This window comes from Malus domestica, chromosome 16, assembly GCF_042453785.1.
Source record: "Malus domestica chromosome 16, GDT2T_hap1".
In the NCBI taxonomy this organism is placed as follows: Eukaryota; Viridiplantae; Streptophyta; class Magnoliopsida; order Rosales; family Rosaceae; genus Malus; species Malus domestica.
Genome location: NC_091676.1, coordinates 4,795,027 through 4,820,599, shown reverse-complemented (window position 1 = coordinate 4,820,599; position 25,573 = coordinate 4,795,027). Strand labels below are relative to the sequence as shown.

The 25,573-nt window shown below is 36.8% G+C and overlaps 3 protein-coding genes and 1 pseudogene across 3 annotated transcripts; 2 read left to right on the top strand and 2 right to left on the bottom strand.

The window, feature by feature from the left end:
- Positions 1-4: 4 nt before the first annotated feature.
- Positions 5-2,500, bottom strand: LOC108169307 (cytochrome P450 704B1-like; annotated as a pseudogene).
- A 1,994-nt stretch (positions 2,501-4,494) lies between these two features.
- LOC103431845 (NAC domain-containing protein 1) lies at positions 4,495-6,020 on the bottom strand. The gene is made up of 3 exons (XM_008370016.4): positions 5,715-6,020; positions 5,175-5,458; positions 4,495-5,073 (listed from the first exon to the last, which is right to left on the bottom strand). Exons 1-3 carry the CDS (start codon positions 5,878-5,880, stop codon positions 4,684-4,686), a joined length of 840 nt encoding a protein of 279 aa, XP_008368238.3. The 5' UTR covers positions 5,881-6,020; the 3' UTR covers positions 4,495-4,683.
- Positions 6,021-11,115: 5,095 nt separating this feature from the next.
- LOC103416509 (exocyst complex component SEC15A-like) lies at positions 11,116-14,357 on the top strand. Its single transcript, XM_008354754.4, has 2 exons — positions 11,116-11,387; positions 11,904-14,357. The coding sequence occupies exon 2, from the start codon at positions 11,908-11,910 to the stop codon at positions 14,275-14,277; it is 2,370 nt and encodes a 789-aa protein (XP_008352976.3). The 5' UTR covers positions 11,116-11,387; positions 11,904-11,907; the 3' UTR covers positions 14,278-14,357.
- A 2,289-nt stretch (positions 14,358-16,646) lies between these two features.
- On the top strand, positions 16,647-25,570 carry LOC103402876 (protein SHORT ROOT IN SALT MEDIUM 1). Its single transcript, XM_008341655.4, has 21 exons — positions 16,647-16,806; positions 16,959-17,045; positions 17,322-17,519; positions 18,300-18,590; positions 18,698-18,798; positions 19,033-19,704; positions 19,806-19,851; positions 20,513-20,605; positions 20,684-20,739; positions 20,906-21,023; positions 21,146-21,357; positions 21,449-21,512; positions 21,627-21,800; positions 22,436-22,463; positions 22,569-23,707; positions 23,830-23,904; positions 24,053-24,127; positions 24,221-24,829; positions 24,948-24,989; positions 25,102-25,164; positions 25,262-25,570. The coding sequence occupies exons 2-21, from the start codon at positions 16,977-16,979 to the stop codon at positions 25,349-25,351; spliced, it is 4,215 nt and encodes a 1,404-aa protein (XP_008339877.3). The 5' UTR covers positions 16,647-16,806; positions 16,959-16,976; the 3' UTR covers positions 25,352-25,570.
- Positions 25,571-25,573: the final 3 nt, after the last annotated feature.

The window sequence follows — 25,573 nt, the reverse complement described above, 5'->3', positions numbered from 1 at the left end:
CCTGTTTAAAAAGGTTTGATATATATTAGAAGACACTTAATCTGCTTTTAATTATCTTTGACACAGATGATTAGCGCCTGGCTACAGTAAGCTTCAAGCCGTGCGCCATTGACAGAATTGTCATCATCCGGTACTGAACTGGATGCCCGGGGACCAAAGTGAATGTGTAAAATCTGCACAGAATGGCCAGTGTCATCTTCATTTGGAGGTAAGCAGAGTCCTTTCCTAGGCATGTTCTTGGTCCTGCCTGTAAATCTGAGGTAATCGAGTTTCTGTGTTAATGACCTTTAAATTTTGTGGATGTATTCGGTTAAGATTGCTCAGTTATCTACCCTGAAATGTGGTGAACTTGAACGGCGATGCATTTTGGAAGAAACCCTCCTCCATCCATCTCTCAGGCTTAAACGAGGCAGCATCAGGTCCCCAATTGTACTCCATTCTTCCCATTGAGTAGGGAACCTAAGTCACCATTCCTCCTGCTTTGACTTTGGTTCCATCCGGTAGAACATCATCCTCCAAAATGCCTTTAGGATCCTGGCGCCATATAGATTACTTAGGGGGACTGCAGGGTACAGACGAAGCGTCTCTGTAATAACGGCATGCAAATAATACAGTTTCCCCAGCAAGTCGTAACTCAGCAGTCCTGCAAATTGTGCGACTCTTCGATTAAAGGAGTCGAGGTCCTTCGTGTCATACGGGAGCAACAAAACCTTCTCTTCTCTTGCTTGATCTTCTTCAAAAGTTTTCATCTCGGAATAGAGCTTATCAGCTACATGGGGATGAGTCATTGCCATGTATATGGCCCATGAGAGAGTAGTTGCCGTTGTGTCCCGGCCAGCTATTACGACGTTGAGAACGTCTCTGAGGCTTTTGTCCGTTAAATTGCTTTCCGAATCTTCATCTAACTTGATGAATCTCGACAGTAAGTTATCGTTTGGTAGGTGGGACGGGACAGAACGGAATGGGTCGAGGCGTTCCGTCCCACGTTTGTTGCGCCTAAAATGGGTGGAATGCGCTGTTCCACGGGATGAATTTTGGATGAATTTTCGTTCCGCCTCACCCCCTGGAACGACTCGTTCCACATCCGTGGAATACAAAATTATAACATTTCCGTCTCCTTCTTCTTCCTCCTTGTTTCCATCCGAGGGCATCTTTGCTCCTTCTCCATTCCGTCCTGTCCCGTCCCGTCTGCATACCAAACGATACCTAAGTCATGCTTCATCTGATCACAAAATTAGGTTACGTTTCAGATTATGAATCTGTTTCCGTCGTACTGCAAAAAATTTATGTTTCGTGTTACCTTGTTTTCGGAACTCTGCTGAGATTCTTTGATCTCTGCTTTCCTTCTTTGAATAACAGAATATGTAAAGTTATCAATGGTTTTAATGCTCTTGTCAAGCAAAGCTTCTGATCCCACATTCAAATATCTCTTTATTCTCCACAGCGGATCGATGAATCGAAGTGTCACGATGATTTTTGCAGTGTCAAAGGCCTTGGCGAAGTGATTGTCCGGCAGATTGGGAGCCAGAGTTCCAATTTCCACACCAAATCCCACCTTGCATATGGAGTCCAAAGTCATCCTCATCCGCAGTTCCAGCACAAAGAAAACATATTCAAGCTCCATGCCAGGGAAAAAGTTGGTTCGTCGGATATTCATGAATATGAATATCCGACGAAATAAAACCGTCTTGATCAAGACGGCAGACAATGTGGATGCCATAACGAATGTGTTTCCACCTGCATATCGACTTGTTGGCCTTGGAAAGACGCTCGGCTCAGAATCGAATGGAGCTTGAGGCTGTAATCTCTGAAGACCACAGTGCTGAAATCCCTCAAATTCTGCGATGCAAATTCAAAGCTCGCAGTCTTTCTCTGTTTCCTCCAAAGCTCTCCGTCCACATTGAAGATCCCATCTCCGAGCAGGACCTTCATGTACGAACGGTACACTTCACCCTTCAATTAACAAAACACGCCAAAGATCAACGCAAAATTAAACAAAAACAAGCACCAAATTAACGCGCTTAGTAACACCGCCGGAAAAAAAAATCACCTTAGGGTAGTTTGCAAAGTTGGTCTTTAGGACATGTTCTACATTTGCAGGATCTGCAATGTAAGTGTAAGTTGTGAATGGCATTGGGACGACGACGGAGTTTGACTCCGAGAGGTACTTGACGAGCCAATCGTGCATCCTGTCGTAGTTGGTGAACTGTTCGATCGCCGCTCCGACGAGAGGCCATGTTTTGGGGCCCTTTTTGTGCCTCTGGCTCCATCTGTGGATGATTATCCATGACAAAACCCTGCAGACCACCATGAAAACACCATCTTGGGAAGAAAAGGCTAACAAAATGTTACTTTCTTGATCTTCCATTTGATCAGAGGATGAAAAATAAAGGGAAGAAGGAGGAAGTTATTAATTAACTGCCTCACATAGAAGGCAATGTTGATTTTGTAATGGCAAAGATGAAGTAGTTAAAAGGTTAATTAGCTAATTAGTTAGTTAAGTGGTTGGGACTTGGGGATTAGTGAGAAATTAGCTATGGCTTTGTTAACGAACAATCTTTACATGCTCTCATGTTGATAAAGATAAAAGAAAGAGCTTCACCTCTTTTGCGTTCTTACCCTAATTCTTTCCAACATATTTTTTAATTTGATTATTATTAAAGCTTGCTGAAATTCATGACTTGAGGTTGAGGTGAGATAGGAGAAATTTACTATTAACTCATACGTTATTGTGGCGGTTTTTCAAACCGGTCAAGTAATGTTTCATGTAAAAGCTACACCTCATGGTACATGTATCTCGTGATATCATGCTTGATTGGGTTGGTATATTGCTATAGTGGCGTTCAGTTATGATTCTTATGAATAAATTTTTCTTATAATAAAGAGTCGAGACTCCCTGATCACTGACTTAAAAATTTGGAGCACTAAATTTTTAAACATCCTAAATATCTCTCTCTTGAATGTTTCAAATATCTCAAATATCTCTCTCTTTAATATCTCAAATGTCTCAAATATCTCAAATATCTTGCTCTTAAACGTTTCAAATATCCCAAATTTATAAACATTCTAAATATCTCTCTCTCTCTTGAATGTTTCGAATATCTCAAATATCTCAAACATCTTAAATATTTCTCTCTTGAATATCTTAAATATCTTAAATATCTTAAATATCTCTCTTGAATATCCCAAATATCTCAAATATCTTGTTCTTGAACGTTTCAAATATCCCAAATTTATAAACATTCTAAATATCTTTCTGTTTCAAATATAGGAAAACTAATGAAAATGGCTTGAAAACTTTGAGTTTTAATAATAAGGACAAAATAAAGGATAAAGTAAATAGTACCAGGATTGATTTTTTAGTATAAAAATATAATTTTTTGTTAAAATAAACAGTACCAGATACTTTTCATTAAAGCTACCTTCAAATATCCGAATCCATCAATTCCGCCACAAAAAGCCGGCGAGCATCTTAAACACAAAGACAAAATCCAAAATAGAAACCTGAAACGTCATCAGCAGCCCCATCAACATTTCATTTTCAAGTTTCAACCCATGCACGCGCGACAAACGCAGTCCTTAGTATGCGCCACCTCTAGTTACAATTCTACCCGGTTTATTTGACCGATCTTATCCACTGTCATGTGAGATTTTTTTAGTTTACAGACATTAACATATACGTCATATGTAGGAATGGGCAAATATCTATAAGTTATGGGTAACAGCAGTTACCCGTCTATTTAAATTTTACAGTTACGGTTATGGGTAACCGTTTAGATAAATAAACGGTTATAGATATAACCGTTTACTCGCAAAATTTAAATGGGCAGTTATGGATATTAACAGCGGTTATAAATGGGTAACCGTTTACCTATTTATTTTATATATGTAAAATTAATACAAACCATGTTCCCTATCGCACAAAACTTAGAATAATGTTATTGACTATAATGCATGATTTTTGTAGCTAGTACAATATAGTTTTATAACCGTTTAGTCAATTACCCAACGGAAAAACGGTTATACGGGTATGAGAATAAACGATTATGAATAAATAACCACAGTTATCCGCCCACCATAATCATTGCCCATCCCTAATCATATATCATTATATAAGTAAATAAACACTTGAAAAAAAACAAACATTCCTCTATTTTTAAACAAAAACCGCAATCAAAATTAAACAACATGATATAACTGGATTCGGTACCTAAAATAATTGGATGTTTTCATTGTCTTTTAGTCATGAAGGTAATAATAATATTTTTTTAGACACAATGTGGATAATATCGATGACACATTCTGTAATAGAGGTGCGTCGTACAACTGTATGACAAGACTCATGTACAACGACTACTAACGATAATGTAATTAGTTTTATGTGAGTAAATATCATTTTTGAAAACTATCGTCTTTAACATGTTTTAATTTATATTTTATTTATACGCGCGTGCATGAAGGATAGTTACTTATAATGTAAATAAACGGTGCTAGTTTTAGAATACGGGTAAAAATAAAAATTACCCAAATCATCTTCTTTGTAAAATTTCAAATTAAACAACTCAAATCCATTTCATATTTGTTTAAACTAATTCAACCCCTCCTCTCACAACCCACCATTTTACAACATCCTAATTTCCCAACCTAATTTCCCATCTAAAACACCCCAAATTCAATTGTTAATTACGGTCCAAACCACGGTTGGTGGTTCAAAACGTTAGTCTGAGCCATCGCCTGGAATTTCCCGGAGTCCGTCGTGGTTTGGTAATTAGGCATTTCACCGAACTGAAACATTTGCGCGTGGCCAGCTCCTGCGCCGGCCAAGCTGCTCTGGAAATCGTATCCAGAATTATTGTCACCCAAAAGTTGGGACATCGGGCCCAAGTAGTCCATGTCCAGTAAACTAGTTATCGAACAAGTCCGTGGAAATTTCAACATCATTTGTTCCTCATTGGTTTTCGCTGTTTCTGGTGTTGTCATCTCAATTTTTTCATCTTCTTCCACTTTTTGATCCAAATAAGCTTTGCCCGGTTGCCGCTTTTTGTAGATCCTGCAGAGGACCCAATCATCCAGCTAAAATCCAACAAATACATAGCAATTGTCAGATTGCAGCCCAACTGTTTGATAAAATGCCTGAAAGAAATGTAATGTCACGAATTGGCAAAGCGGCTTACCCTCATGGACCCGAGTTGCTTGTTGGCCTGTTGTTTTCGAGTGTCGCCTAAGCGATATTCGTGCATAATCCAATCGGATTTGACCCCCTTCGGCGGTCTGCCCTGGTAAAACACTAGAGCTTTCTTCACCCCCACGTACTTGGACTCGCTGTAAATCGCCTTGTCTGTTCCCGTGGCTTTCCAATAACCCGACACGGTTGCCCGATTCGGGCGTATCCCGTTCGGGTACTTCCTGTCCCTAGGGGTAAAGAAGTACCATTCGTTTTCTCCAAACTCTGCCTTTTCTGCACAACATAAACAATCCCAGTTTGTAACCAATACAAAATTATGGTAAGCAAGGCTTCTTTCAAAGCCCGCTTTTGCCGAGAGGACCTTACTTAGCGCACGGGTTGCCACTATAGCGGTATCTCAAGCCAATCACGACTTTCTCGCATGGTGGGGAGCGTGATTGGGATCGGATACTATCATTGTGACATCCCGAGCGTGTAGGTAAGTCCTTCTTGGCTTTGGACGTCTTAATTACGAATTTACGCTACTAACCAGGCAATTCCCACGGATCAAACTTGTAAATATCAACTTCTGGGATGATGGACACAGGGCAGGGCCTTGAGGTGGCTTGGTATTTGAGGTAAAACATGATGAGTTCCTCATCAGTTGGGTGGAACCTAAAACCAGGAGGAAGTTGAGAGCTTTGTTTTGCCTCCATTTTCGGAGCTCTCTCAGAAAAAAATAAAATAAATATATAAAAAAACAAGAAAAATATTAAGAATTCTGAAACTGTTTAGCTGCTGCTTGGATTAGGTTCTGGGGTTGCAGAAATAGAGGGGAAACGAGGGCATTTGAAATGTTTGAACGGAGAGGGTTGCTCCTTTTATGGTTGATTTGTTTTGTCGTTTTGTGTGCGTCACGTGTTTTTGATTGGCTGATCCCTTGACTTTGACACCTAGGATGGGAAGTGGAAAGCGTACTCGCGCAAGTAACCAAACTCGCTTTTGATATTTTCCAATAATTCGGCTTTTGTCCAAGGTTCCTTGCACTTGTCACAAACTTTATCCGGATAGCATAATTCATTGGGAATATCCTTTGCAATTGTCCACTCTTTCACACTACATATGAACCCAAAAAAGGGGTGTTCTTGCCCACCATGGTAGGTTCGAATCCTATCGGTTTCCTAATATAACAAATCACTTGTTTGACAAAAAAAAAAACCCCAAAAGAGGAATTGCTAAGTACTCTTAATAAATGATGTGAAAATTTTCAACAGAAATTTTGTAGTATTTTGACTATAGGCTACTTTTAACTTAAATCCAATAAATAAAAACATTAAGAATTCTGAAAGTGTTTAGCCTCCATTTTCACAGCTATCTCAGAAAAAAATATTAAGAATTCTCAACCAAGAGGAAGTTGAGAGCTTTGTTTTGCCTCCATTTTCAGAGCTCTCTCAGAAAAAAAAAAAAGAAGAAGAAGACAAATATTAAGAATTCTGAAAGTGTTCTTGCCCAACATGGTAGGATCGAATCCTATCGGTTTCCTAATATAACAAATCAATCGCTTGACAAAAAAAAAAAAAAAAAAAAAACCCAAAGAGGAAAATTGCTAAGTACTCTTAATAAATGGTGTGAAAATTTTCAATGGAAAATTTGTAGTATTTTGACTATAGGGTACTTTCAACTTAAATCCAATAAAACAGTAGGAGTAAGGACATGAAATGTTAGAAATACCACATTTTTGAATTATCTGTCGTGGCAAGCGATGTGTATATGCTATGTCAATTAATGAATATATCTAACTGGATGTCGGTTGTATGCATCACTTGATACATGAGATGATACACCAATGTGACTTTGATGAGGTCTTCCGAGCATTACTCTTTTCATAAAGAATCCGATGTACATGTATTCATAATGTGTTACTCATATGTAAACTCAATTTTGATTTGGTCTTTCCATATTAATTTGAACACTAATATCGCTTTAGTAAAAAGAAAACTATTTTATTAAATAATAAAACAGACACGTAATTAGAGCCTATATAAAATGAAATTAAAATCTTTGAATTGTACAGATTTGTACACATGAAATCATTGAATATTTTTAAATAATAAGTCAAGAAAAATTAAACTCTTGTAACTATACGTTAACGTACGTGTATTACTTAATATTTGATATAATTTAGTAACTATTTAAAGGGTACTATTTGAATTGACATGCAATAACATATGTCTATAATACTAAGTCAAATTTACAAAAAAATAAATAAATAAATAATACGTTATTAACATGTATAGCAATTCACATAGTTTATACGATTATTCATCAATGTTTAGACAAATATTATAACAGTAACCTTTTGGCGTATACGAACTACCAGCCAAAATTACTAACAATAAACACATGTTTAAAACAATATTTTTCTCTTAATACATACGTAATTGACTACACTTCGAATACAAAACAATCAAATTTATTTTTTATTCTATTCAACATTATTCAGCTTCAAGTAAATCACAATGTGGAAAATTGAGAATTGAGAAAGTTAGGTGGAGAGCGAGTAGGTCGGTTATTCCTACTCGAGGAATTACGGGAGCGTAGAATAATGACTAGTCTACCAGGTAGGCTGGGGTAGATAGCCTTTCCATTTACTGGAGCTGACGCGTGTCCTTTCCAAGATGGGTCCGGAAGGATAAGCACAACGATAAAAATTGTGGGCGGGTTTACTTGTGGTGCTTATCTTGCCATGTTATCCGTGGGGCCCATGCTGAAGACTGCAGTGGATGGGCGTTAGCCGTTTGATTCGATTATTATTTTTTAAATGTCACGTGTGCAGCATGTTTTTTTCTTTTTTTAATATTATCTAAGCTATATCAACTAAAATAAACTAAAATAAAAAATGTTAATGAGTATTTCAACGAAAAAAGATTCTCGTCGGATTCTATTTCTGAGGGTCCGGGGAATCCCGTTATCATGATCGTTAATCGTATATCTTGCGATCAGATTTCATTAGGTATTAAAAATTAAAAATTAAATATAAATAATACCTAACGAAAATTAATTATATGATGTACAATAAACAGTTATGATCACGAAATACCCCAAATTCCAAACAAATAGATCCAGCGATGATCCTTTTCCCATTTCAACGAGATAAACTAACAGTCTATATTTCGGCTGCCTACTTTGTACTCTACTCGGGCCCGTTCCCATTATAGCATGAACGGGAGTGCTAGGTGGCTTAACTTCATTGACGTTTGATAAATATAATATATTAGTGTTTCTATAATTGGGATTAATAGTTACTATGAGAACTTGTTAATCCTAATCATGATTAGTTGGCATCATAATCCTCTTTGTATAATTTTTGTTTTGATAATATTAGAGCCAAATCATGTTTTATGAAAACCCAAACAGGGGTTTCATAAATCGAGAACAAAAAAAGGATAGGTGTATATACTCAATGGAAGATCAACAAATGGAGTTTGATGCATGTCAATTAAGATATTTTTGAAAATGACAGGTTAAGGATCCAAAATCGGTATTGTCCTTAACTTAAGAGTACTTCCAATGTAGTAAAAGCCCCTGACAATAGGTAACTCAATCTCTTTAAATGAACAGTAAATATTTGCACTGAATGGTAATTACCCGAGTAAATCTCTCCCCCCCCCCTAACTGAATATCCAGGCAATTCGTATTAAAATATTAGTATTTTTATGTTATAAATAATAAAAGATAACTTTATTTTTAATTTTGAATAATAATGAAAAATTAGTTGAAAGTATTTGAAAATATTGAAATATAGTGTAAAGTGGAAGAATATGGTTAGGTGTTTATAGAAAAGAATTATAGTTTTTTTTAATATTTTAATTAGTTTTTTTTATAAATTTTTTAATAATTTAAATTGTGGCTGACATCCAGATGACATCAGCCTTGCATCACATAGGCAGGGTGTTGAGCTAGGTGATTTTTGCCTAACTTCTTTATCGGGCTCACCTTGAACCCAATTACCCGAGTGAATTGGAGTGTTTTGAGGAGAGGGAGGAGTGGATTGAGTTACCTATTCCCAAGACAATAAACAACGGTGAAGTTGCTCTAAGATGTTAGTTTCATTCCAAAAGGTTTGCAACAATCATCGCAAAAAAGGTAATGTCGTATATACTGAGTTTTTGGCAATCTAATAATTATTAGTGAAGAGGATATGAAGAATTTAATCTCGAAACATCTTTACATTGAAAATATAAATACCAATAAAATAAGGGAATTGTTATTAGCATTCCAAAAATTTCATTATACATTATTCACAAGTCTATTTTTTTTTTATAATTATATAAAGTATGGAGCGACAAATGAGAATTTTGGAGTGCTAATAATAATTTCCTAAAATAAAAGCTACCTTGTAAATAACTTTAAATAAATTAAATTATGGCAGGGTACATATAATATAACATATAGTAAACGCTTGTGTTGTGGGTCCTAGAATCTTAGGGTTGATGAGGTAAGTTATGGCATGTGCATGGCATATGCAAATGAAACTGGAATAAAATATGTATTCATTTGTATAATTGGTCTTTTGATTAGTTTTCTTAGAGAATGGCTATCCAATAATTAAGATTATGTTAAGCTGTAGAAGTTATGGGAGATAGGTAATCCAAAAATCAAGATTATGTTAAGCATTTTGTAACACGTCAAGAGTAGTCATTCGACTTAGAGAATGATTAAGGTTCGCTCGTTTGCTCTAAATTAAAAAGGTTATCTTGAAGTATTCGAACTAGTAGTATTAATCACATTGACACTGTCACTTACGTAATAAATAACTATATACAAAAAAAAAAATTATGCAAACAATATTGAAAAAAGAAGAGTTCGGCCATAGAACTTCAAGTGCATGCACGTAGTAAAAGCTTTTTCGAGGTTTTCTAATTTAAAAAAAAAATTGCAGTGAATGCTTTTTCTTAGAGAATGGCTATCCAATAATTAAGATTATGTTAAGCTCCAAAAGTTATGGGAGATAGGTTATCCAAAAATCAAGATTATGTTAAGCATTTTGTAACACGTCAAGAGTAGTCATTCGATTTAGAGAATGGTTAAGATTTGCTCGCGTTTGCTCTAAATTAAAAATGTTATCTTGAAGTATTCCGACTAGTAGTATTAATCACATTGATACTATCACTTACGTAATAAATGACTATATACAATTTTTTTTTATACAAACAATATTGAAACAAGAAGAGTTCGTCTATAGAACTTCAAGTGCATGCATGTAGTAAATGCTTTTTCGAGGTTTTCTATTTTTTTTTTATTTTTAAGAAAAAATTAGTGAATGTGTTTTAACTACTTGAGTGAGTTAAAATGGTCACTGAGATAGGTCATTGACATTGAAAATCGATAGAGTGGTCCATGAATTTGTCCACCATCTGTGAAAAATTTCCGTTAAATGTTTATAAGACAAAAATACTCTCAATTTAACAGAGATTTTTCACAAACGGATCAAAATGATTAATGGTATACAAATTTGAGGACCACTTCTATCAATTTTTAATCTAGAGACTAAAATGAGAAGTTATGCCAATCTTATAAACTATTCTAGCTACAAACCTAAAGAAAACTTATTTCTGCACATTTTTATTATTCTTATTATGGATATGTCTATGTATATCTATTATATGATTTTATTTATTTATTTACATAAATAATTTTTTTATGTGTAAAGATAGAAAAATGAAACATGGAAATGTTGCTACGAGAGAAATGAAGTGGTTGCCTAGAAAGAAGGGGTCAAATGACATTGTAGTCCTTGAAATTTTTCCAAATTTTCACTTTAGTCCAACCATAAAATAAACATTTGAACCCGGTCGAGAACTGAGAGACAAATGGGACCCAGAAATGAATGGCCGGCCCGCCTTCTCTTTCACCCGCCAGTAAGATGCCGAGTGCACGAAAAGCTCCATGGACCAAAGACACCGGAGTCCACCTCACACACATAGGTAGCATCGCGAAAAGATGAAAAGTTGAAAACTTTGTTGCGGAATGGCAAATTCCCAGCTCCAAAAGTTGCACGCAGAAAAGCAAAAATACAGAAAGTAAAACAACGGAAAAGCAAACCCTTTGCTTTTTGCTTTTTGCTTTTCCCTTTTCCGAATAATTATTTGGAGTCATCGTATTTTTGTTGTTAGATTTGGAGGAAGAAGAAGGAGAAGAAGAAAATAAACAGCTTGTCTCTGTAAGTTATCGCTTTTAACAATCAAAGCTTTCACATTTTGTCGAGAATACATATGGGTTTTTTGTTCTATGTTTTTTTCTTGTATTTTTTGGATTGATTGATTGAATTCCTTTTTTTTTTTTCCCTTTTCTGGGTTGTTTTTATCTTGGTTTTTCTTACTGATGTTTCGATTTTTCACCTTTTTTAGGCTGTGATTGCGTGATTAATGTCGATAGTTAGGGTGAAATAGAGTGTTCCTGTAACATATTAAGAAAAAGTTTCCATTTTTATTGATTTTATTGTTGTTGTTGTTCTCATGTGGATTTAGCCCCCTTTTTGAGAATCACCAAATCCCCCTGTTTTGCTGATTATTTTTCTGATTTAGTAATTGGGTAACTTAATTAGGGTTAATTTAGGATGTAGCTTTGCTTGTGTTTTTTGGTCATCTTAATTTTCTACTTAATTTTATTCTCATTGTGTGTAATTTGATTTCGAAGTGTTTTGTTTTGTTTTGTTTTATGTTTTTTTTTTCTTCAGAATAATGGAGTCAAAAGCGAGGAGAAGAATTCCTACAGAGAATGGGGATACTGGTGAGGACTTGGTTCTTGCTACATTGATTGGGAATGGGGATGACCTCGGTCCTATTGTCCGGCACGCATTTGAGATGGGGAGGCCGGAATCACTCCTTCACCAGCTCAAGCATGTTGTGAAAAAGAAGGAAGTTGAAATTGAGGAGCTCTGCAAGACTCATTATGAGGAGTTCATTCTTGCAGTTGACGAGCTTCGTGGTGTGTTGGTGGACGCCGAGGAGCTGAAAAGCGAGCTCTCTAGCGATAATTTCAAGTTGCAGGAGGTTGGGAGTGCTTTGTTGATTAAACTCGAGGAGCTTCTTGAATCTTATTCAATAAAAAAGAATGTGACTGAAGCTATCAAAATGTCCAAGAACTGCGTACAGGTGTTGGAGCTCTGTGTCAAGTTTAATAAACACATATCTGAAGGTCAGTTTTACCCAGCTTTGAAAACGTTGGATTTAATTGAGAAAAATTACTTGCAGAAAGTTCCCGTCAGGACACTAAGAATGGTTATAGAGAAGAGAATTCCGATCATTAAATTGCACATTGAGAAGAAAGTAACCAGTCAATTTAATGAATGGCTGGTTCACATAAGGAGTTCTGCAAAGGATATTGGACAAACAGCAATAGGCCATGCTGCATCAGTCCGTCAGAGGGATGAGGAAACGCTCGAACGCCAAAGGAAAGCTGAGGAGCAGAATCTTTCGGGTTTGGGAGATTTCACATATACTTTAGATGTCGAAGAGATTGATGAAGAATCTATTTTGAAGGTTGACTTGACTCCTCTATACAGGGCATATCACATCCAAAGTTGCCTAGGAATCCAAGAGCAGTTTTGGGAATATTACTATAGAAATCGATTGTTGCAGCTTAATTCAGACTTGCAGATCTCTTCAGCACAGCCTTTTGTTGAATCCTACCAAACATTTTTGGCTCAAATTGCTGGATACTTCATAGTGGAGGATCGGGTATTGAGGACTGCTGGGGGCCTACTGTTAGCTGAGCGAGTTGAAACAATGTGGGACACAGCTATAGCGAAAATGAAATCTCTGTTAGAGGAGCAATTCTCCCATATGAATTCAGTAACCCACCTTCTCTTAGTGAAGGATTATGTGACTCTTCTTGGCTCTACTCTCAGACAATATGGGTATGAAGTGGGACCACTTCTTGAAACGCTTGACAAGAGCCGAGAGAAGTACCACGAGCTTCTTTTAGAAGAGTGTCGTCAACAAATTGCAAATGTTATTGCCAATGATACATATGAACAGATGGTCTTGAAAAAGGACACTGACTACGAAATTAATGTCCTGTCATTCAATCTCCAGACATCAGATATAATACCGGCTTTTCCATACATTGCACCATTCTCCTCTGCAGTACCTGACACCTGTCGAATTGTCAGATCATTCATCAAAGGTTCTGTTGATTACTTGTCTCATGGGGCACATACTAGTTATTACGATGTTGTGAGGAAGTATTTGGACAAACTCTTGATAGATGTGTTAAATGAGGTGATACTCAATACAATTCATGGTGGTAACATTGGTGTCTCTCAAGCCATGCAGATTGCTGCAAACATATCTGTAGTTGAAAGAGCTTGTGACTATTTTCTTCGTCATGCAGCCCAACTTTGTGGGATCCCAATCCGTTCAGTTGAGAGGCCTCAAGCTAGTTTAACTGCTAAGGTGGTTCTAAAGACTTCAAGGGATGAAGCTTATCTTGCTTTGCTGAATCTGGTAAACACTAAGTTGGATGAGTTCATGGCACTTACAGAGAATATCGATTGGACTATGGAGGAAATGCCGCAGAATGGAAATGAGTATATGAATGAAGTTGTTATTTACCTCGATACTCTTATGTCGACAGCACAACAAATTTTGCCTTTGGATGCTTTGTACAAGGTCGGTAGTGGGGCTTTCGATCACATTTCTAACACTATAGTGTCGACTCTTCTAAGTGATAGCGTCAAGAGGTTCACCGCTAATGCAGTTATGGGTATCAACAATGATTTGAAGAGCTTGGAGAATTTTGCAGACGAGAGGTTTCAGAGTACCGGCTTGAGCGAAATTTACAAAGAAGGTAGTTTTAGAGGTTGCTTGATAGAAGCACGACAACTGATAAACCTTTTGTCGAGCAGTCAGCCAGAGAACTTCATGAATCCTGTGATAAGGGAGAAGAACTACAATGCTCTGGATTATAAAAAGGTGGCTAGTATCTGTGAGAAATTGAAGGATTCTGCTGATGGTATTTTCGGGAGCCTTTCAAACAGGAATAACAAGCAAAGCGCTCGTAAGAAATCAATGGATGTGCTTAAGAAAAGATTGAAGGACTTCAACTAAGACTTTATAAATCTTTCTCCATTCTGCGTTTGAGCTCGGAGATTTGTTTTTCCCTTTGATTAATAACATAATTTTTCCCAGTGGTGTCTTTTGTTTCTGCTTAAAATGAATGGGATTTTCCTAATTTTTCTTGCTAGGTTATGTTCGTATAATAACGTTCGCTTGTCCTAGTTAATTGAAAGTTAGTTTTGTTTTACATTAGAACGATGTTTCTACTTTCCCTCCAATGTTGTATGGGAAAAGAAATAGTGGCCTTGTTGTAGGTGCATTATGCAGTAGAGTTCTTTGTCATACAAAAATGTTATCGATTGCGAAAGCTGCTGCATTTCGGGTTTTCAGTGTTTGGGAACCATGTTGCTGTGAATTTCAACATTGGCGTCTTGTTGGCTTTAATCTGTTCGGTGTTTCATGCCGGTTTGGATGCAAAAGCTGGCTCCATGGCTGCTCTGCTTTGTGTGATTTGCTGGGTTGCTGGCTGTTTACTTGCAACCCGTCTCGGGTTTTCCCTCTCTTGGAAGGTAACTTCTGGATTTCTTGCTTCCGTTTGAGGTAGTTTTGATGGATTTTAAACTTTGAAGTCATGTGAGCATTAGTTTTCTTTCGTTGCTTCAGACTCTGCAAAGCTTTCTTCGGCAATGAGCTGCATCCCGGGTTCCATGCAATTGTTCAAGCAGGGGTTGATGCTGAAAGACGAGAAGAAGAAAAAAAACTGATCTCTTAGTCTGTAATTCAATCTGGTTATTGGAGGCATTTATTTAAGGAGAAATTAGGTTCATATCGTTCTTTTTATTACGTCATTGATTAAAATCCTATTCATTTTCAAATTTTGATCAAGGTCCTTGGTATTAATAACATAATTAATTATTTGAATAATAAAATATTAGGAAAACTAATGAAAAGGGCTTGAAAACTTTGAGTTTTAATGATAAGGACAAAATAAAGAGTAAAGTGAATAGTACCAGGATTGACTTTTTAGTGTAAAAATGTGGTTTTTCGTTAAAGTGAACAGTACCGGGAACTTTTCGTTAAAGTTCCCTAAAATATTTTTATTTTTAAATAAATTCCTTTAGTGTTAAAAATGTTAAAATTAGTATATTTATATTTATGGCTAAATTTTTTATCATATATTTTTATTTTTAGTTTGTACCTATTCTTAATTTGTACCAATTTTCTTTTCATTTTTAATTTGTACCCATATTTTGTAAAGTTTTATTTGTGTTTGTACTCATGTGTACACCATTACTTGACATTGTATATTTAATCAATGATAGAAAAATTACATATGATATATTTATGTTTTATACTTAAACTTTGTATCATATATTTATATTTTAGTTTGTACCCACTTTTAATTTGCAGCATTTTTTTAAATTTGTAGTATTTTCTTTTTAGTTTTATTTTGTACCTATGTATTAATTTCTTTTAGCGCCTATATTTTTTTTTTTAAATTCATTTGTACTCATAATTTTTTAATCTTTTATCTGTACCCTAATTTTTTTATAATGTACACATTCTTTATTAATGTACCACTTTGTTATATGTGAAATGTACCAATTTTTTTGTAAAATGTACCATTTTTTTAAAAGGAAAACTAATGAAAATAGCTTGAAAGCTTTGAGTTTGAATGATATGGACAAAATAAAGGGTAAAGTGAATAGTATCAGGTTGACTTTCTAGTGTAAAAATATGGTTTTTCGTTAAAGTGAACAGTATCACGGGCTTTTCGTTAAAACTTCCTTTTTTTTAACACTATGGATATATTCTTTTGCCATTTATTATTTTTTATTTTTACATAGTTTTTATCCATTTATTCAATCAAAATATTTGAATTTTTTTATTGTAATCGTTTCTAATAGTATTATAATGAGGTATTTTAAATTTATAAGATTATAAATCTCATAAAATATCAAACAATTAATGTCAAAACTATAAAAATATAAATATAAATTGTAATATAATGAGGTGTACAAAGTCAAGGGACTTTGATCAAACTTTGAATATTATTAATGTTTTAGTCAAAGAATGTTAAGGATTAGGGACCGCATCTAAAATATCCATTTTTTTTTAGTTCAGTCGATAATTTCAAAACCTGAACAAATTCAACTACCACAAGGAAAGTGATTTTATGCACTTTTTAGCTTTTCACACTCATCTTTATTTCTGATCATCGAATTAAATAAACGATATATAATCAATAGTCGGGATTAATAAGAATGTGTAAAAATTACTTTCCGTATGTGCAATTTTTCCCAAATTAAAATAAATTTCAAACCATGATAAAAGATATACCGGGCCCATTTAGGGCTCTAAGGCCAGTTATCTGGGCCCGTCCATTATTACAAGCCGACCCACCAAGGCCCAATCCAAGTATGGTCAAAAGTCAAAACCGCGAACCCTAACCCCGGATAAACGAAATAACAGAGTCTCGTCTTCCAGTCTTCAGAATAATCAGAGATTCAGGGTTTTCGTTTGCTCCATCACAGAAAGCTTCAATCGTTCGTCAGCCCCTCAGTAATCGTCGCCCCTAGGGTTTGTTTCATCTATTTATACTTTTAATTATTCGATTAATCAATTTTTTTTTTGAAAATTCATTACTCTTATTGGCCAGAATTTTCCGTACAGAATTCGAATTGGCGTATTTTTCTTGCAATTGATTAATTTGTTCAATTATTTTGAATTAGGGTTGCACTCGAGACGTCATGTATTCCAGAGGGAATAATGCGTACGGTCAACAGTCATATGGTGGTCAATCTGCATATGGCCAAAATGTAAGCCTATGCACTTCAATTGTTATATAATTTTCATTTATTTCATGGGATTGAATTTTTTTTACAGAATTTTTGTATTTATTCTTAGTGGGTGTGTTTTAAATTGTGATATTTTGTTTTCCCTTATAGGAAATTTTCGTTTCGCTTTGTTGTTTTAAGAATTTCCGTTAAGTTGTTTTGTTCTTCGTCCAATTGATTACATTCGGGTGTTTTTTGTAAGCATGCGGAAAGAGGGGGCTTTTTTGATCTTATTCTTATTTATTGTGATATTTGAAGCTGGGAGCTGCTTATTCTGGAAATCCAGCTGGAGCGACTGACGGGAGTTCGCAAATTCCATTGGTTTCGCGGCATACATCAATGTTAGGTGGTTCGGAGGAAGTTGATGCCTATAGACCTCTCCCTTCAGCTGCAGCTCATTATGGGGGACAGTACAGTTCTCTCTATGGTTCAGCTGCTTTGAGCACCGCAACTCAGGTTTGTGGATTTCTTCTATAACTCGTGTTTGTGTATTTGGAAATGTGAGCTTTATTTTTACGCTGATACATGTTGCAAAGAAGAATAGGCTACCGAGGAGTTCGTAACATTATGACCTGTCATATAACCTTTGTACTCCACAGTTATCTCCACGATAGTTTTCCTTTCTGTTCCCTTTCTGCTTTCCTTTTATTCTGATTCAACTTTAGGAAAGCATAAATCAAATTTTCATTTGTTTTAATATCTTCATAAAGTTGAAATTTAATACTGACAACACATCCAGTTTTTGAATCTAGTTTTTTTAATAAAACGATATTTTTTACACTAAGGGGTAGGGGATTTGGGTTAAGCCACACAATAGGCCTGCTGTAATAATTAGGTATCGAACTTGCCATTAACGGGAGTTGAACCTAAGACTTCCCACATACAAGTGGAGTGGAATAACAGAAGACCATAGGAAAGTGACTTGGGTAGTGTAATTTGCACGCCTACTGCTTTCCTAGTTTTTGTAAGCCTTCAATGCGTTAAATGTCCATTCGCTTTTTTCACATCCAGTTTTTGGTAAGCCTTATATGTCTTAAATGTGTAGCCCGGTCCCTCAAAATCTTAAATTTTCTGCCTTTTTTTTCACTTAAATGTATTTTGGTGGTATTCGCACGGCTGGTTTCATGGAAATTACTGTTTGAGTCATGTGGTAGTTCTCCCAACCAAGCTTACATTTGATTTGTGGAGAAGTGTTTGTTGAACCATCTGGTGCCTGATTTGGAGTTTTGTGCATAGGTTCCTTCAATGAGTACTAAAGCTTCTGGACCATCGGTTTTGGAAGGTCGTGGTGGCTATGCCTCAGCTAAAACAGATTCGCCAAAGTTCTCATCTGGTGACTATATCACATCTTCAAGTCATAGGTATGGTCATAAAGGGGATCAATTGTATGGTGAAAAGGCCCCTGAGTATCCAGCGATAGACAGAAGGCAATATGGTGAACGTCATAGTACTTATATAGGGATGGACTTGCAAGGTGAACCAACTAGTCGATATGCCGATTCCATTGGTTTTGGTCCTCAACATCAGGTTTTGCATTTTCATCTTTTAATTTAGAAAATTTGTTATTTTCTTTGTATCTCTTTGAATAAGTCATGATTTTTAGTTTTTTTGTTTCCACATCAAATTTTCAACAGTCCGAGATTTATGATCGCATTGACAAGGCGGTGCTGCTTCGGCAAGAACAATTGCTCAAATCTCAATCACTGCAGTCTGCTTCTCTTGATGGGAGTGCAAGGTACTTTTATCTGCTGATTTTGTGCTACATTTGTGATTGGAACTTGGTTTTCATTTCATGATCAGTTATTATCACTAGTAGTTTGTTTTCCTTCCCCATTAACTAATAGCAGAGGACGTCATTCTTCCTTTCTCAGTAACAAAATCATCTGAATCTTAATAATGAGTCTGTCCACAGCAATGCTAGATGGTGATATATTTCTAATTAGACTGAGTGGCAACACATTTCTGGCAGACAAGCTGATTATCTTGCAGCAAGGGGTGCCGCTAGTCGTCATCCCACTCAAGATCTTACTTCTTTTGGAGGAAGAATGGATGCTGACCCACGGAGTTTATCGATGCTTAGTGGTTCTTCATATGGCGGACAACCCGCTCCATCAATATTAGGGGCAGCTCCACGGAGAAATGCAGATGATCTCATGTTTTCACAAAGTTCCTCAAATCCTGGTTATGGAGTGAGCTTACCTCCTGGTAGGGACTATGCCACGGGAAAAGGGCTCCGTGGCCCATCACTTGAGTCAGATTATCCGAGCAGCTTGTCTCATGGTGGTCATCCACGAATTGATGAACGCAAGGATGACAGGGCTAGTTATCTTCAAGAATTTGAGCTAATGGAGGAGGCGCGCCGTCGGGAGCGTTTGCGTGAGAGAGAGAGAGACAGAGAAAGGGACAAGGATTGGGAACGCGAACGCGATCGCGAACGTGAACGAGAAAGAGAGCGTGAACGAGAACGTCTTTTGGAGCGGCGGGTGAAGGAGAGAGAGCGAGAGCGCAAGCGTGCACTTGAAACCAGGCGGGAACGAACTCCACCAAGAGTTTCTATTTCTAAGGATCGCCGCGGGTCCTCTTTGGCAAAGGAGAGGAAACCTTTACGAAGGGATTCCCCACATCATGAAGCTGTGCATAGGTGGATCTTGATGTTTTATTTTGCGTCCTGCTCTAGTTCTTGAAAATAGCTTCTTTGTCTCACAGCCTTTCTAACTAACCTGGTGTTCTGTTATGCTGAAGGCGTCATTCACCTGTTAAAGATAAAAGGAGAGATTATGCCTGCAAGGTAAAAGGACCACTGCAAGAGCTTAGCCATTCAATGATGTTGAAAATATATTCCTTTCAAATCTGCCCTTAGTCTTGTGTTTGGAATTGAGTTATTCAGTGGTTTCAATCGTGATGCTTCCTGTTATTTCTGTTCTGGATTCATTCTTAATTCCTGGGTATCCTTAACCCCTCTCTATTCTCTTCGATTTTGCTTCCTCTTTGTCTTTTGGCTCTATGTGCAAATGTTGTATTTCTGCCTTCCTAGGCTTATTGTTTATAGTTGGCTCCACCATGTTCTTTGGCACCTCTATCTTCTCACTATACCTTCTTTCTCCTGTTTGTGGGCTTGTTCTTGTACATTCCTCCTCATCCTGGAGACCATTGCTGATTCTGGAGTTTCTGGATTAATTTAATCCAGAGCTTGCACCAAATCATCTTATATAAGTTTTTGTGGATCTTAGATAAAGGTGAATAGTTTTCAGTTGCCGTAATAGCTCTTGCAAATGAAGAAGGTTACCTTCTACAACAAAAACCGATCGAACTCTGCAAACGAAATATACAGTTGTCTAAGAATTTTTAACATGTGGGCTGATCATTCAGTGTAAACTACAGGGTTTGTCTACAACCTGAAATGTCTTTACGGTTTCGATCATTTTGGTAACAATGTTATTTATTTGCAGGTTTACTCGACCAGTCTGATGGATGTAGAAAGGGATTATCTTTCCATAGATAAGCGATATCCCAGACTCTTTATACCCTCAGAGTTCTGCAAGGTATGTTTTCATTTCTCATTCATTGGTTATGGACACATAGTTAAGTACATACTTTAAGTGAGGTTTGTATTGTTTTAGGTTGTTGTGAACTGGCCAAGGGAGAACCTTCAACTGTCTATCCATACACCTGTCAGGTAATTTGCTTGTTGAAGCTGTGTCAGTTAATTAATTTTCTGGAGTTCTTATTCTGCTTTAGGATATATAATCCCGAAGTGTCTTAAAAAGAGGAACATTAATTTTTTATTTAAAGAAACTAGAAGGAATGAAAGTGTAATTGTACTACCTTGTTGAGTGGCACAGTTTTGAGCATGATTTTGTTGAAGAAGATGGTGCAGCTAAGCTGCCAGAGCCAGTGACTGAAATGTTGGTTGAAGTACCTGAAAAGTCAAGACGTGGAGATATAGTGTGGAATGCGAAGGTAAGCCACTAAAATGTTGGTTGAGTGAAATTGTAATTGTACCACCTTATTATTTTGTTTCTGCCATAGCAGTGATTGTTTTGCTTGAGCAGTATTTTCTGTTGTTTACTTTCTCCTTTCAGATTATCTTGATGAGCGGACTTAGCAGGAATGCTTTGGAAGAGCTGTCATCTGAAAGAGGTTCCGATGATCGCATATCTCACATCTGCAATATCCTTAGGTTTGCCGTTCTCAAAAAGGACCGTTCATGCATGGCAATTGGTGGTCCATGGAATCCTGCTGATGGTGGAGATCCATCAGTTGATGATAGTGCTTTGATTCAAACTGCCGTAAGGTGTGTGCTGTCTGTTATCTGTTATAAAGATACAGATTACGGAGAGTAGTAGTATTTTTTTATATTTGTTTGAATGAGTTTTTCTTTGCAGATATGGAAAGGATGTTGCTAAACTTGATCTGCAGAACTGCAAGCACTGGAATCGTTTTCTTGAGGTAATTTTTGCATGTAATGGTTGTGATAGTTACCTAGTTTCCACTTGCAAGGCCTTTTAACTTTGCAGGTGTTTAGTTCACGACTAATTCGTCAGTTCCATCTGAAATTTGCAGATACACTATGACAGAATTGGTAATGATGGACTCTTTAGCCATAAAGAAGTGACTGTAATATTTGTCCCAGATTTGTCTGAATGTCTCCCTTCATTGGATTTATGGAGAGACCGCTGGCTTGCTCACAAGAAAGCTGTTGCAGAAAGAGAGCGTCAACTTTCTTTGAAAAGAGAGGTTTGTTGCTTCTATTGTTTGAAATTGCAGTTTCCCTGGATTTTGTATAGATTTATTTTCGGTAAAATGGTTTGGGATATGTTTTCTTTGTTTCAGTATTTACTTATTTTAGCATTTATGACAAGCATGATGTAATCATGCTATCCTACAGTGGAACTATTTAAACATGGGTCCTACTGCTGATTAAGAAGATTTAGTAAAATTGTTTTGGGATTCTTCTCAAAAAAAAAAAAAAAAGTAAAATTGTTTTGGGATTAACTACATGGAATCCTATATTTACCTGTAAACCCTGCTGCTGATCATTGGTACACACACATTTGAGAACTTGATGTCAAAGTACTTTTAAGAGCAAACTTGCCATGTTGTTAACCATTGGATGGAAAATAAGAAGTAAAATGATAGGATCAGAGGATGCAAGCTTATAGTAATGCTTTTATTAACTTTTGGGCTTTCATCCAACAGCATAGTCTTCTTGACCACTCTTTTTGACTGAAGCTCTTGAACACTCCATAAATGCTTTTCTAGTATCATATTGTCTCTTTTTATTTATTTTCCCAAAACATTTAACAGCAGGATTTAGGTTGACCAGCTTATTGTTTACTTGCTTTTTAACACTAGCATGTTTGTTCTTTCAGAGGTCACGGGACAAAGAAGGGCTGCAAGGTAAATGGAGTTTGTATTCTTGTTGTGTATGATGTTGCATTTTTTTGATTTGATGTTCATCAATAATCTAGTTTATCATCACACCTATGTTGGTTTTTGATTCAGACAAGGAAACGGAACCATCAAAACACAAAAAAGTTGAGAAAGACGATAAAAAGAAAGAGTCTGCATCCACTGGAGATGCAAAAGAAGTTAAGAAAATGGAGCAAGATGGTAATAATTTGAAAGGGAATGCATCTGAAGGAAAGAGTGATGTGAATGACAAGAAGCTTGAGAAAAAAGATGAGACTGGAGCAGACAAAGCCAAGATTGAGGATAAAAAGGAACACATAGAAATTGCCGAAGTTCAGACAACGGGAACTGTGAAGACTGGGAAGAAGAAGATTATAAAGAAGGTTGTCCGACAGAAGGTTGTTGGTAAGTCAACCAATGATAGTACAACCAAGCAGCCTGAAAGTCTCAGTGAAGGAGGAACGAAAGGTAATTCAGAGACTCCTGGTCAAGAGGAGGAACCTTCTGCTGATCCTGCAGCAGTGAAAACCTTTGTGAGGAAAAAAGTTATTAAAAAGGTTCCAGTGGCGAAGGCTGCTCAGAATGAGGATAATACTGGCCCAAAGGTCAAAGATGAGAAGGATGCCAGCTGCTCTGAGGAGAAAGCTGATCCACCGAGCGGTGTTACAAATACAAGTGGGAAAACAATTGTAAAGAAGAAAGTAATTAAGAGGGTACCTAAAAGAAAGGTCACTGGTGTTGAACTGAATGAAGGGGTTGCTAAGAGTACGAAAGATGGTGACGGGGACGAGAAAAATGTTGCTGGAGATGATAGTATGGGGAAGCAAACAGCAGATGTAGAAAAGCCAGCAAGCGATGCTGTAGAAACAGAAAAAAAGGTTGCTTCTAAACCAAAGGCTTCAAAAACACAAGTCAGTGACAAGCAAATTGATGCGGCCAATTCAGCTAAAGCTGATGCAAAGGATGTTAAGGAGGAAAAGAAAGATGAGAAGGCAGCTGGTGAGAATAGTGGCTCTGTGACTAAAGTGGAGACTGCGACAGACACGCAAAAAGCTCCTAAGAAAAAGTTGAAAGATGCGGAAAAATCAAAAGAGGAGAAGGAGAAAAAAGACCGAGATGGGAAAGATGATTCTAAAAGCAAATCAAATAAAGAGATGAAAGAGAGAAAGCCTGAAGAAACTCCTCGACACCCTGGATTTATCCTACAAACAAAGTGGAACAAGGATTCTAAAGTAGGTTTACTATAGCCTGAATAGTACAGTTTGTTTACTGTATGCATTACCTATATTTGCATGTTAACCTCATCTATTATTCGTTGCTCACTCTTTCTAATCGTGAGTTAATCTGGCAACAGCTTCGTTCGTCATCACTTTCACTTGATTTGCTATTGGACTATACCGACAAGGACATTGAAGAATCAAGTTTTGAGGTATGTTTTCTCATGGCATCTATTGGTCTTAATGTCTGCCTTAATTCTATGACCGACCTTTTGGATCCGTGTTCTCTTTGCTAATTTCTCATTATGCCTGTAGCAAAATAGAGCTAATTGTTCCTTCCTTTTCCCTCCTCCTTTTCAGCTTTCACTTTTTGGTGAAACGCTCTATGAAATGCTTCAATATCAGATGGGGTGTCGTCTTTTGACATTTCTACAGGTTGGTTTGACACAGTTAATCTGAGTACGGATATGATTTAATGTTTTTTCTTGGTGACATTAGTATCCTCATTTATGTAGTTTGTTTTTTCAGAAGTTGCGCATAAAATTTGTGACCAAGAGAAACCAACGTAAGAGGCAAAGAGAAGTAGAAAAACTTGAGAAAGAAAATGACGAAAAATCAGCAGCTAAGCGCCCTAAAGTGAACGAGCAAGAAAATGATGAAAAATCACCTGCTCAGCACCCTAAAGTGAATGAACTCCCTGTGAAGAACCAGGCTGTTAAATCATCGGAAACGTTGAGTTCATCTGAGCCAGGTGGCGAGAAACAAGATGAAGGAAAAACAGTTCCCCAAGATAATAGCTCTGTTGATCATGTCGGTGAGGTGAAGATGGAGCCTACAGCAGATGAAGAAGAAGAAGAAGACCCAGAGGAAGATCCAGAAGAAGATGAAGAAATGGAGGATGCTAGTCCTCCACATCACTCCTCTAATGAGAACAGTGAAGAGGGGAAGAGCAATGTCGATCCAGTGACTGGAAATGAGAAGGATGAACTAAATGTCAAGGAACAAGATAACAAGAAGGCTGCAGAAACAAAGGCCAAGAACGAAGCAGATGCAGGTGAAAGAATAGAGGGGAAGGTGGATTCAGGTAAGAAAGAAACTCCCAAGGCAAAAGAGGTTGTTGACAAGGAACTATTGCAGGTATCTTCCGGAAGCTTTCTACCTTTATTATTATAGTTCGATTGTGAACAGTTGTGCTCCCTCGATCAATGCATTAATCCCATCCTTTTGCTTTTTATTCTTTTTCCATCTGAAACAGGCATTTAGGTTCTTTGACAGGAATCAAGTCGGCTACATCAGGGTAAGATGCAATCTTCAGTGCAGATATTGTTTTGTGGTCTTATTAGAGAAAACTGATTTGTTTACCAAAAAATAAAAGCGAGAGAACTGAATTGTTTTAGTTACTTTTTCAGGTTGAAGATATGAGATTGATAATCCACAACCTGGGAAAATTCCTCTCCCACAGGGATGTCAAGGTGAGAATCATGTGAATTTCTTTACGTTTTTTGCCTCAGTTCTTTCTTCGTATTATTTCCGTTGAGAGTCTAGTCATGCTTGGTTTCTCTGCATCAGGAACTTGTGCAGAGTGCATTATTAGAGAGCAACACCGGGAGGGACGACCACATTCTTTACAAAAAGCTCGTTCGGATGACCGACATTTGAGATTTTAAGCTATTTGGATTCCAAATTTCTTGTATTTTCCTTTGACGGCCACATTTTTTTACAGAGAGCTCGTTCAGATGACTGACATTTGCGGTTTTAAGCCATTTGGATTCCGAATTTTTTTTGTATATTTTCCTTTGACGATTTCTCACAAGGATAGGAGGGAATGAACTTAAAGATGGGGCTTTCAATGTTACAATTAAATTTGTTTCCCTTGCATTT

What these genes read in the sequence shown, in the direction of transcription:
- LOC103431845 (XM_008370016.4), bottom strand. Translation starts at nt 5,880, where the DNA reads ATGGAGGCAAAACAAAGCTCTCAACTTCCTCCTGGTTTTAGGTTCCAC. An exon ending in TGATCCGTGGGAATTGCCTG is followed by an intron (nt 5,459 to 5,714) that starts GTTAGTAGCGTA and finishes TATGTTGTGCAG; the next exon opens with AAAAGGCAGAGTTTGGAGAA. An exon ending in AGCAACTCGGGTCCATGAGG is followed by an intron (nt 5,074 to 5,174) that starts GTAAGCCGCTTT and finishes GTTGGATTTTAG; the next exon opens with CTGGATGATTGGGTCCTCTG.
- LOC103416509 (XM_008354754.4), top strand. Translation starts at nt 11,908, where the DNA reads ATGGAGTCAAAAGCGAGGAGAAGAATTCCTACAGAGAATGGGGATACT.
- LOC103402876 (XM_008341655.4), top strand. Translation starts at nt 16,977, where the DNA reads ATGTATTCCAGAGGGAATAATGCGTACGGTCAACAGTCATATGGTGGT. An exon ending in ACTGGAATCGTTTTCTTGAG is followed by an intron (nt 21,513 to 21,626) that starts GTAATTTTTGCA and finishes TGAAATTTGCAG; the next exon opens with ATACACTATGACAGAATTGG. An exon ending in ATCAAGTCGGCTACATCAGG is followed by an intron (nt 24,990 to 25,101) that starts GTAAGATGCAAT and finishes TTACTTTTTCAG; the next exon opens with GTTGAAGATATGAGATTGAT.